At 57.4% G+C, this 12364-nt stretch overlaps 1 protein-coding gene across 1 annotated transcript; it reads right to left on the bottom strand.

The window, feature by feature from the left end:
* Positions 1 to 1638: 1638 nt before the first annotated feature.
* LOC119090504 (glycine cleavage system H protein) lies at positions 1639 to 9961 on the bottom strand. Its single transcript, XM_037213321.1, has 5 exons — positions 9739 to 9961; positions 5120 to 5199; positions 3036 to 3099; positions 2367 to 2501; positions 1639 to 1832 (listed from the first exon to the last, which is right to left on the bottom strand). Exons 1-5 carry the CDS (start codon positions 9881 to 9883, stop codon positions 1741 to 1743), a joined length of 516 nt encoding a protein of 171 aa, XP_037069216.1. The 5' UTR covers positions 9884 to 9961; the 3' UTR covers positions 1639 to 1740.
* Positions 9962 to 12364: the final 2403 nt, after the last annotated feature.

Below are 12364 nucleotides of genomic sequence, written 5' to 3'. Positions count from 1 at the left end.
GATTCAAAATAGACTCCAGAAACGAAAAAGCAGGTTGGTTTAAGCCTCGGTCTGAACCTCATACCCGATCCAAGGTCAGTGGAATTTAATGCAATCCCAAAGTTCAATTGCCTTATTGCCCCACAAACCATCTCGGAGATGTATGACCCCGTGTAACACTCCGTTGGCGCATTAGATTGAACATTTCTCAGGAATTGCCTTCGCTGGCAGCGATGTACCGACATCTACCTGCGATAGATCAGTGACCTTACGGAGTGCACCTAAAAATCTTATACTACACGATCCGCTATTCAAGTACTTGCAGCCTGTGCGAAGTTTGGTCCAGCCACGCTGCCTTGTTCGGGAAGTATTCTGTAAAATTCTTCGGAGGGGGGGGGGGCGCATATTGGCCCCCACCCAGGCGCGCGTTAAAGCGCGGGACTTTCCTCACACGGCCACGGCATGTGGTTTTTCACAATCTGAAAATGAAAACAACTTAAACAGTATGAATCAGGGAAGTTCAACGAGAGTGAAGCTATCCAAAGCGTAATGGCAGATCACTGTGTGACTTATGTAACGCTTGTAATTAACAACTGCAACCTTCGACGCCAGGACGTGTAGCACCGGCCGCCGCCACAAGACTCGTGGCGTGTCCACGCTAGCGGGGTTTCAGCTCGCGAGGAAGGGTGCTAATATATCAGATGACAAAGGCCCGGTTCAACTTTTTTCTGGAGTGTTTGCCTGCTTCCCTACGAGGGTCAACGCGGGCCAGGGGGCGGCCGTGCTGCAGCATTGTGCGGGGCGTAAAAACCTCCGCAGTCCTGTCTGGCAGAAGGGTGCAGGCAAAATTATCTGTTGAACTGGACGGCACGACTTGGGAGGTGGGTTCGGGGTACACGCAACAAGCTATGCTTAGCGGATACTCTGAACCCGAAGTCACCCGTACAGACCATTAGGAATAAATTTATAAAAAAAACTCGAAGCCCAGCAGATCACAGACACCAGTCCCGCCCATCATTTTCTGTTCCGTGAGCGGACGACGAGGGCCTTTCTCCTCGACTTTTCTCAGATGAAGATCTGCAGCAGTGAGCTGTCATCAGTCCTCGGGACGCCAAATCCCACTATATATTTATCACTCCGTACACTGCAATGGACAGCTCCACTCCTATCTCATATTGCACTTAACATGACGCGGCCATACCCCGTACAAAAACGCACACCGCGAGAGCCCGTCTTCCACGCAGACAGGCTTCCGAAGACTGCAAGACAACATAGCACCAGCTTTCACCGCGTCCCCGCCGGCAGGCGGCGGACGGCGGAAGTGAATATCCTGCATCACCGGCCGTGGCGCACGAGCCGGCGCGCCGTGTCCGGGCCGCGGCCGCTGGGCGCCCCGTCGGCCGCCTCCCGCCGCGGCCGCTGGGACGCCCCAGTGGCCGCCTCCCGCTCCGTCGGCCACCGCGTCACTGAGTGTACCATCACTAACCCCTCTTGCACACTACGGACGCCCGAGGCGCGGCGGGGCGGGGACGGGTCGGGCTGACAGGCCAGCGGCGCGTCGGGCGGACAGGCCAGTGGCCGGTCAGGCAGGCAGGCTAGCGGCGGGTCGGGCGGACAGGCCGGCGGCGGGTCGGGCGGACAGGCCGGCGGCCGGTCAGGCAGGCAGGCCGGCGGCCGGTCAGGCAGGCAGGCCGGCGGCGGGTCAGGCGGACAGGCCAGCGGCGGGTCGGGCGGGCAGGTGGCCGGGTGTGGGCGCAGTCGTCACTCCTCGCTGATGAAGACGTTGTACTGCTCTTCCGTCATCAACGACTCCAGCTCTGACGGCTTGGACAGCTCTATCTTGAACAGCCAGCCTGAGGGAAGCAACATAGCTGTTGGAGCTAAGGTAAACTTCGCACTACACATAAACGAAAATGCCAGTGGTAGCGCCCGGTCATGGTACGGCAAAAAAATACCGTCGATGAGATGTTTAAAGGAAAGTAATAGGTGAACAAAAGTCATTCCAATTACAGAAGCCCGGACCAAGCCATCCTTGCCACAGTACGCCATGGCGGCTACACTACGCCGGCTAGCATCGACGCGATCGGCTTCAGATGGCGACACCGGCGCCGCCGCCTGACACACGCCCCAGACCGGCCGACCGGACAGCACGGCGGCGCGGCCGGCTCCAGCTGCAGCCGGCGACGCGCCCGGCTCCAGCTGCTGCCGGCGACGCGGCCGGCTCCAGCTGCTGCCGGCGGCGCGGCCGGCTCCAGCTGCAAGCGGCAGGGCGGGCGGCTCCAGCTGCAGGCGGTGGCGCGGCCGGCTTCAGCTGCAGGCGGCGGCGCGGTCGGCTCCAGCTGCTGGCGGCGGCGCGGGCACGACGGCCGCACCGCCGGCAGTCTCACCTTTCTCGCCGTACGGGTCCTTGTTGACCAGGTCGGGCGTCTCGGTCAGATCGGCGTTCCGTTCCACCAGCTTGCCCGAGACGGGCGCGTAGATGTCGCTCACAGCCTTGACGCTCTCCACCGATCCGCACTCGTCTGGCGGCGGCCGGGAGCGCGCTCAGGCGACGCCGCGTCACGTCACGTGCGGATAACAGCGGCTCGGGGCCTCGTCAGGTCAGACCTGCGGCCTCGGGCCCTGAGCTCCGGCCAAACGGGGCCCTGGGCAAGGGTCACGGGCCGGGGAGATCCTGAGTTGCCGCCAGACGGGGCCCTGAGCTCGGGTCGGGTGGGGCCACGGGCCAGGTTCACGCATGCAGTGGGCACGTGTTTACTGTCCTGTGCTAGTCTTAAATGATGAGAGGGGTGAAAGGACATCACGTTCAGAGGGCGGACAAGCTCACAGCGGGCGGGGCGGCTACACAACTCGGACGCGAGCATACAGACGCGCAGGAAACGACGCCGGCGGCCGGCTGTTTCCTGCTAATGGCGGGCGGCGGCGGATAATGCTACACAACAATCTACTGATGAAATATATATAAAGCCTAAACTCAAAGATGAAGATACCTTAAGAGACGCTGATAACTGGTTTCAATAAAGGCTAACAAACGGATGATGTGAAGACCGCCTTACCGCCCTGATCCACCTCCTGTCCCGGCTCGGCTATCTCCACGTACACCAAGTCACCCATAGACTCCTGCAACGGCACCAGACGGCGGCAGCGTCACGTTTCAGTAGTGTCACGCTCCGCTTCGCGCCGGCTGCCGGCGAGAGGGCTGCGAGACGCGCGTGCTCACGCCATACATGTCACTAGGTCGCCCACGCATCGCGCCCGCCGTTTATCCCGGCACACTGGGCCTCCGCTCGCCGCGGCACAGTTCATCCTTATTCAGCCCCGAATGTCGTGAACACGGGGCCCGAAAGGCCGCCGCGTTCATGCCGCGACACAGCACGCGACCCTGAGCTCAGGGGTCGGTTCGCGGGCGCCCGGCCGGCCAGCCAGCGGAGGTCCGAGGCGAGGACAGCGCGTCGCCACGCTGACACAGGCCAGCCGCACCAGGCACCCGGCACCGGCCGGCCGAGCGACGCAGCCATTGTAAGCAAACGGCACCGCCGGGCTGGGCCGGGCCGGGCCGGACCGCTACCGACCGGCGGCCGCGGCCCGCGGCTGACCCGGCCGGCCCAGCCGCGCCGAAGGCCGGGCGCGTCGCTGGTCACTCGTTCTCGTGTTTTGGCGCAGGGATCTCCTGCTAAATATGACTTGGCTATTTATAGCCAGCTATTCGGCTATCAAGCTTGCCGTTTAAATGGTACAGTGAACAGTACACGCGAGCTCGGTTCACGAATGGCAAACAAATGAGCTTCGCATTCATTACATTTCAGCAAATAACTCCTCCGATTTTAAGAAACAAAAGTGAGGTGCGGCATAGCAGAACTAATGGTACCTGCATGTTCATTTCATGTTAAGCTCATGCCATTTTGGGTAAACGAACTGAAGCAGCGCAGATTCCACAAATGGTTTCCCCGATTTTTCACTGACCCCAGTTGACCCTTGTCTCCCTCTGCACCAGTGGGAGGGAAGGGGGGGGGGGGCATAACGAGCACAGGTGGGCCGCTCGCCGCTGACAAGGCCGGCGCGCAGCTGTCCGGCCAGGTCCGGTCACGCGGTGCCCGCGGCCGCGACCCCGCCGTGCCGAGCCGCGGTCACCGCGGAGCCGGCCCGGCGCCGGCGCACGCCGCTCCGGCTCTTGGACCGCCGCACAGAGCGCAGGCTCATCCGGGCCGGCGCACGCCGCTCCGGCTCTTGGGCCGCTGCACGCAGCGAAGGCTCGTCGCCGGAGGGCGAGCCGTGTCGCGGGGACCGCAGCAGCCGTGGCCCGAGACGCAGGGAGGCGGCGCTGCGCGGGGATGGCGAGGGGAGCCTTCAACACCGGTGAAGACGTCACATCGGGCGGTGCAGGAGCCGACGGCAGGGCAGGGACCGACGCACGGCCGACGCACTGCCCACTGGGGTCCATGGACGCATGCAAGGTGTAAACAACAAATGCGATCGACCCGATGCACGAAACAAACACAACAATTTGCGGGAGTGAAGAAGCAGGTGGTGACTGTTAACGACGCGAATCGGTCGCCACGGGGTCAGACCCGTCACCGCAGCACTTGGCAGCGGGCGGCGATGGTGTGAGCCCACCACGGCGGTATTTGGCAGCCGGAGGCGACTGCTATTGGAACGTGTCGGAAGTCACGGGCTCGTGGTGAAGCAGCACTTGACCTTTCCGGGTCCAACAGTCAATCCCACCGCTCATCTCATCCTGTGACCTTGACACCGACGTTCCGCCTCACGAACACCCAGGCGCAAAAAGAACAACACAAGTACAAATGGCCGCCTCCGAACTGCCGGGCCCAAAACGCATTCCAAAAGAAACATCGCCGCCCAATTAGGCATCGTCACAAACACCCCGCAGAACACGCCACAACGCTCATCACCATGTTGTGCCCCGGACAAGCAGCATCCGCTCAAATGAGGCAACCCGGCGCAGCGCACTCACCAACGGATTGGACTTCCACGCTCCTGGCTAAGAACACCCACGGACAACATTCATGCATCAATGTCTGAAGCAAATAAACAAACGCCCAGCGGCACCCGTGGGTCCCGAGCGCAGACCACGGCACGGACGGGAGCGGCCCCGGCGGCAGGCCGGCAGCGGCCCACTCACGGCGGCTTTGGCGGTGATGCCGACGGTGCCGACACCGCCCTCCATGCGCACCCACTCGTGCTGCTCCGTGTACTTGAGCTCTGCCGGCAGGCGGGGCACCGGTCACGACCCTGCGGCGCGCCGCGCGCCGCGCGCCAGCCACGCCACGCGGCGCGAGGAAGACGAACGGCTGGGACGCCACTGACGTGGTTAACTGCCTGACGCTGTGTAAGAGCCCGGACTGCATCCGTGTTACAAATCTTGGAGGAGCTTAAATAAAACCTAACATGGCCGCCTTGCTGATTGGAGAAATGAATGCTGCGGAGATGTTTCGGCGAGATGAAGCATTTATTACCCCAAGATGTCCCGGCCCCGCCGTGGAGGGCACATACCTGCACCTCATGTGAGCTTAATCCCCCAGGTCGTCAGGTCTGACCAAGTTTATCGTATTGCGTGAAAATATGTTGTAATAGATTGCTGTGTTTACAGTAACGATCCCATTGATCCCGGTCGGCCAGACCCACCCTGTGGCTGGAGCCCCCATCTTCTCTGAAACGGTAATGCCAGCTTATCCATAGCAACGTCTCCCCGAGAAAACGACAGGCTAGGCCACTCTCTGGGAGAAAAACGACTAACTAAAGGCCCGAGGTGATTAGCAGAGACATAACAGAATTAGCCCACGGGTCTAGCAGGTGCCTCGGGTCTAAATGGTCCCAAAGAGCTTGACGACCCCTCGGGGCCTAGACGGTCCCTCGGGGCTAGATGGTTCCCTGGATCAAGACGGTCCCGAGGGGCTTGACAGCCCCTAGGGGCTAGACGGTCCCTCGGATCTAGACGGCCCCTCGGGGCTAATCAGTCCCACGGGGCTAGACGACTCGGATCTAGAGATAGAGCACGACAGCCGGCATGTGCCTTTTTCTTCTTGTGTTGCGCGTCTGGGCATGCTGGCTACTAAGGTCACCTGGCAGAGCCCGGCGTACCGCCCAGGGGCGACACAGCTGACCTCTGGTGGCCAAAATGGCCGCGCCCCGGCTCGGTGGCCGGGCGGCAGCACGCGAGTCCGGCGTCGCAGTAACGTAAACAGGCCGTGGCGTCTGGCCGCCGTACGACAGGACGCGTCTCGTGCGGCGCCGCGAGCCAGCCACCGTCCGAACAACCGACCACGCACGCGCCTGTCTCCCCAGTGGCGGGGTGGAGGAAGGGGCTGGACAGGGCGGAAGGCTGTTAAGTGCACACGCTGTCTGGTCAGACGCAGAGTAACGTTGCTCCTTTGACTGATGAATCCTTTTCTCTCGCGCAACAGATCGTCGTCCGACGTCATGAAGACATTGGCCAGGCCTAATATAATGTGCTCAGGCGTAATCCCGAGTAAAAGCGTCTTCAGGTCAGGTTGATTTACTGGTTTAGGGTTATGTGCCCTGCGAGATCAGTTTCACGCAAGTTTTCGGTTATTTGCTGCTTGGGGCAAAACAGATAGCACATTGGCAGATAGCACAGGTGCAGTTATCACGTCTCATCATACCTCGATTACCTACGCCAGATCAACAAAGTACGGCGATTACGTCAAAGGCCAGCCGATTTTTGAGCCGCATCTGCCATCTCAGGAGAAACCCCGCTTTTATCAAGGCATTGGTGATTTCTCCCTTCCAAAAACCAAAGGAGATAGTCTACGCGCCAGAGGATAACGTGAACATGACAACTGAAGAGTGACGCTGCGTACCAAGAATAGGCATGGCACTGAACAGGTGGTGGCCTCCACATCACGCACCGCCGGAATCAACTTAATAGGGCGCTGAGTAGCCGCGGGAGGTTCGCGGTACACCCTGGGAGGCGGCGCTCTCCCTGAGCTCGTGCCCCCGCATCCCCCGCGGTGGCACGCGGCCGTGAGCCGGGGCCGCAGGGGGTCAGCACCACGTCAGGGGAGGCGGCTCCACCCACCGTCGTCTAAGACCGGACAAGTCACGCCCGCGCGAGAGCCGGGGCCGCAGGGGGTCAGCACCACGTCTGAGGAGGCGGCTCCACCGACCATCATCAGAGACCGGGCGAGTCACGCCCGCGCGAGAGCCGGGGCCGCAGGGGGTCAGCACCACGTCTGAAGAGGCGGCTCCACCGACCGTCGTCAGAGATCGGGCGAGTCACGCCCGCACGAGAGCCGGGGCCGCAGGGGGTCAGCACCACGTCTGAGGAGGCGGTTCCACCGACCATCATCAGAGACCGGACAAGTCACGCCCGCGCGAGAGCCGGGGCCGCAAGGCGTCAGCACCACGTCTGAGGAGGCGGCGCAACCGACCGTCGTCAGAGATCGGGCGAGTCACGCCCGCGCGACGGCCGGGGCCGCAGGGGGTCAGCACCACGTCTGAGGAGGCGTCTCCATCAACCGTCGTCAGAGGCCGGGCGAGTCACGCCCGCGCGAGAGCCGAGACACGGGAGCAACTGTCTGGCCGGGGATACGCACGGCACCAGTCCGGTCCACGCTGTCTGGTCGGGGATGGACACGGCACCAGTCGGATCCAGGCTGTCTGGCCGGGGATAGACACAGCACCAGTCTCGTCCAGGCTGTCTGGCCGGGGATGGATACGGCACCAGTCGGGTCCAGGCTGTCTGGTCGGGGATGGACACGGACCCAGTCCGGTCCAGGCTGTGTGGCCGGGGATGGGCACGGCACCAGTCGGATCCAGGCTGTCTGGCCGGGGATGGACACGGCACCAGTCCGGTCCAGGCTGTCTGGCCGGGGATGGGCACGGCACCAGTCCGGTCCAGGCCGTCTGGTCGGGTATAGGCACGGCACCAGTCTGGTCCAGGCTGTCTGGCCGGGGAAAGGCACGGCACCAGTCCGGTCCAGGCTGGCCGATCAACCAGAAGCCGATTGAACACTTACGTCCTGTTCGACGTCGATAGTGACACACAAATCTGTGGGTGGGGTGGCGACATCGCCGCCAGCCAATGATGGGCGTTGCAGGTGTGCACGCACCCCTGTGCGGATGCAGCAGAAGCCGCCGGTGCTGTCCCGGCAGTATTATCGAGGTGAGGAGGGCGCAGGCCACACCACCGTGCGGACGTCCTCCGACGCCGCAGCATCACACAGGCTTGTCAGAGCAGTTGACCCCACCAAAGCTGGCTTTTTTAGTTATATGCAGGAAGTGGTGGCAAACTCCAGATTTATGCCGTATTTTCTTTTTCACAAGAGCTTTCTCTTTGTGCTGCAACACACTGGTAGAAAGTGGTCCTAACAAAGCCTGGGGGAGGCAAATATCCACCAGGTCTCCTTTCATCATGGCAGAGTTTTAGTCTAGGCCATTGTGGCCTGAAGCAAAGGGCAAAAGTGGCAACACCAAAGCTCAAAGCTGTTTGCCAGGCTAGAGAGCTACATGTGCAGACATTTTGTTTGTTTTGTGAAAATCAAAATTAGCAAGCTTTCATAGCATGCACAATGCATGCAAGCCTCCACTCATGGTGTGTTTATTCCACTCATTCCAAGTTCATTCCACTTGTGTATGTTCATTGAAGAAGATAGCCTGAGTCAACATCTGACCTTGTCTTCAGTTGATAAATGCGGCTCACAAAGCTTAGGGGATCTGGCTTGTTTTATACAAGTCACAAGTTACTTTTGGAATGTTGGCTAGTATCAAAGCTATATCAAGCTAATCACAAAGCTAGTATTCATCAGACTATGACAGCAACTTCCACACAAAGCTCCACCACTGCTGCTTGTAATTAGATGCTTAACGGACCCAAATACTATGCTACATTATTGAAACATTCAAGTGCATATGACGATCCAGGGTGGCAATACTCTAACATATGAGCCTCCACAGTATAGGCCCAGGCAATGGCAAACAGGCAAAATATCAGTCACACTGGATATAGGTCCCAAGATACATGGAAAGTTTGTAGGTCATTATTAGAGAAGTTGTCAGAATGTTTCATTTTTGCACCAATGACTCTGCAGAATGTTGCAACACTTAAGGTCAGTATTCCAATATTAAATTAATTGATGTCAGAGAAGACAATATCACCCAAACTGTGCGAGCTGCCTTGAAAATGAATGGCCAGACAGCACAGAATAACAAAATTGTATCTATGCATTTCAAGTACACCCATTCATAGCTGTTGAGAGGAACACAGATAATAAGAATCAGGAGAACTGTGGAAACCTGTCATGTTAAAGTGTCATTCATTTTAAAGTGTGGCTTCATATGCAGCCACTAGAAGGGCGCAGGGCCATCAACAATGAGTGCAGATTAGTTAATACTCCCCTTCCCTTAAAAAGCCTTGTCAATGACCTCCAACATGCTAAAAACAACACTGTTATGACTCAAAACCATCAAGGTTGGTACATAACATGTGGCATGTCATCTTTTGGACCTGCATTGCAATTGCAGTGTTTTGAAACTACCACAGGGTATGGAAAAAGCTTACAGAAAAAAATGAAAGCCAAAACAGAGCTGTGTAACTGAGCAAAACTGACTCCCATCAGCTACAGTTGACTTGGAACAATTTTCCTAGGGACGCATCACTTGATTGGCCCTACAAGCAAGACGTCCAGCCCCTTAGAATACCAGTATTTCCATGAGCCCTCCTCGGCCTCAAATCTTGGCCACGGCTATAGAAGAGGTACCGCCGACCGCATGGGTACATACCAGCTAGACGACGGGATGAAACGGAGAGGTGCCTTCGCGCGGAACAGTGGAAGTTATGGTGAGTTAAGCTGTTTTGAACACGCTTTAAACATAACGGGGTAATAACCCGAAATGCACAACCCATACGCAGCCCCAACGAAGCCATCTCCACTCGGACAACACGTTAACCAAACACGCAACCCACGCCCTCCGTCCGAGCGGCAACAATCGCCGGGAACTCGTAGCGCACCGGGAACGCAATGCGCAAGGCTGTGTATAAACCTTAAGTCAAAACGCTATCTCATTCCTTCTACGACAGTTCTAAATTACGTCAGTGGAAGAAATAATGCGGTGCACGACCCATGAAGCCATGAAACACGAGACCGGGGCAAAAGGGTGGCGACAAAAAAGACAAAAAAGTGTACCTCTATGGTAGAATAACGCCGTCTGCGCCGACAAGGTTCGGATAATGGTGGTATATGTCATCTACAACGGTGAATGACGCCGCTCCAACGACCGAGGACTTTCAGTTCTCAGCACCATCGGCGTCGCAATTCAGTGCTATCTCCATGGACTTCGATGCTATAGTAGTCATGACTACCATCCCCGTTGTTTTTAATAGCACGACGTATTTGGAAGCAGAATCTGATATCCGATTGATTCAGCTTTTTCTTGAACGGTAGTTGTGATTTTAGCGACATCGGTGCTCCCTGAATGCACGTGCGTAATCTTACGAAAGAAATTGCTAAAACAGCTGTGTGGGCTTGCTGCAGGCTTAGCTTGCCCGAACATCATTTTAGCCACGCCTGTGTCATGTTTGAGCCGGCTGACGGCGGTGTCTGGCGTCCACAAGGTACGTCTCCAAGCCCTGACAGAACGGCTTAGATGTGAATGCGCGAAAGACGCGCACTTGGGTACAACCACATTTCTGGGATGGGGAAAGTGACAAATCATCTCGAAGGCAATTCTGGACGGAGGGAGGTGTGAATGATGTTGGCTAAAATGGAGGGAACAAATCCCCACTTCGTAAAATCAAAGTCAATTGGCTTGCGACCTGGAACCCTGGCCGCTCCCAGGACCGTTAGAAGCGCCGCCAATAGCTACGGGAGGAGGGATACGGCTGTGGAGAGCCGGCCAAGCGACGACACTGGGGCGGGTGACGCCACCTATCTTCACAGAGTGGGGATAGGGTTTCCACGGAGCCGCTGCTTGCGCCCTGCAGACCTGCAGCGTTTCCAGACCGAACGGCGCACAGCGGTGTCGACAATGGGCTAGGAGTCCGGTCATTCCGATCGCTGCACAGACCAGGTCCAAAGCGATAACCGATTTGCGTGCCACCAACGGCCAAAGCCGTCATCAGCGGTTTGCATAGCTCCCAAACGGAGCACGGTATATCGACACTGTAATGCATAATACTGCAGCATTTTGTAGTGTCGGGGCGGTCACAGCATCAAGCGAGCGAACCGGCACCAGTTACCACCGCTAAGCAACGAACAGGAAGAGAAATATGCCGCGATACGCAACGCGTCGTGCCTTGTCATGAATACGCCACAGCTGGATTGCAGACATGTCATAAATGCACCGCAGTTGAATTGCAGACATTGCCATTCCTAGAACATTTGCAACACTTTTTCCGTGCATTCAAACGGCCAGACCTACCGCTGTAGACAATTATGAATTGTTGGAGTTGGAGAACAGGTGATCGCACGTAAGCCTGCCAGTAACGGTCGTGAAGTAGTTTTCAGCGTTGACAATGAGAAATGCATAGGGAACCGACTGTCCAATTTCGTTGCATTTTCCCTTTCACGCCAGACTCGAAAATATCTCCGAGCAAGTTCTACGTTTCTAGTTGACAAAGAAGGCGCTAAATGTCATAGAATAAAGGTAACGAATGCAACGAACAATTCAAAATGTAGTAATAACGTAAATCCGTCGCATTCCAGGCCTACCGAAGTGCCGAGTGTAAACAAAACGGGAATCACCACAACCAGCTTAAACTCGGCTGACACATGCACCACTATATTTGACACGATCATGACATGGCCACACACTACACAACGACTTCAGACCGTTCTCGGGTCACGCGCAGCTTCAGCACTGCGCAAGCGGCGAGCGAGCGGGGCGCCGTCACCACTGGTGCGGCTCCCACTTGCCGTCGTCATGCCACTTGACCTCAGGCTCGCGGTGGGACCAGTCCTTCTGCCCTCCTGCCAGCCGCGCGGGGGTGCGCTCTTGTAGTCGAACGTCACCACCGCCGTCCTTACCCGCCAACGTGCGCCTCCAGGTCAACGTGCTCCCGCGGGGCATCATAGGTCAAATCGGATCAAATCAGGTCAGGTCAGTGGCCCAGCTGTCTCGCAGGCAGACCGTAACCGGCGTTTGTATGTGGTCGGCGACCTGAGTATGTTCACGTGCCATCTACGGGACAGAGGTGGCATTGGAGGCGTATGCCAAAGCCGAACACACTAGTTGGAAACCATGAAGCCGGTGTATAGTATAGAAATAGTATATAAATATATGGTATATCTAGTATAGAAAAACCTATGAATACAGTGTATAGTAACGGTATAAGAAGACAAAACCAATTTCAAGTCTCCTAAAACTGTATAGGACCAGGAAATACCCCCAGGGTTTGTGCAGTGATGAG

This window comes from Pollicipes pollicipes, unplaced genomic scaffold (genome assembly GCF_011947565.3).
Source record: "Pollicipes pollicipes isolate AB1234 unplaced genomic scaffold, Ppol_2.1 Scaffold_3087;HRSCAF=3621_pilon_pilon_pilon, whole genome shotgun sequence".
Taxonomy (NCBI): domain Eukaryota; kingdom Metazoa; phylum Arthropoda; class Thecostraca; order Pollicipedomorpha; family Pollicipedidae; genus Pollicipes; species Pollicipes pollicipes.
Note: the sequence above shows the minus strand (reverse complement) of the source record. Positions and strands in the feature narration are given on the sequence as shown.

Coding starts and splice junctions, on each gene's coding strand:
- LOC119090504 (XM_037213321.1), bottom strand. CDS start 9,883: ATGGCTTCGTTGGGGCTGCGTATGGGTTGTGCATTTCGGGTTATTACC. Junction 3,100..5,119: donor GCATCACCGCCAAAGCCGCC/GTGAGTGGGCCG, acceptor GTGCCGTTGCAG/GAGTCTATGGGTGACTTGGT. Junction 1,833..2,366: donor GGACCCGTACGGCGAGAAAG/GTGAGACTGCCG, acceptor TGCTTCCCTCAG/GCTGGCTGTTCAAGATAGAG.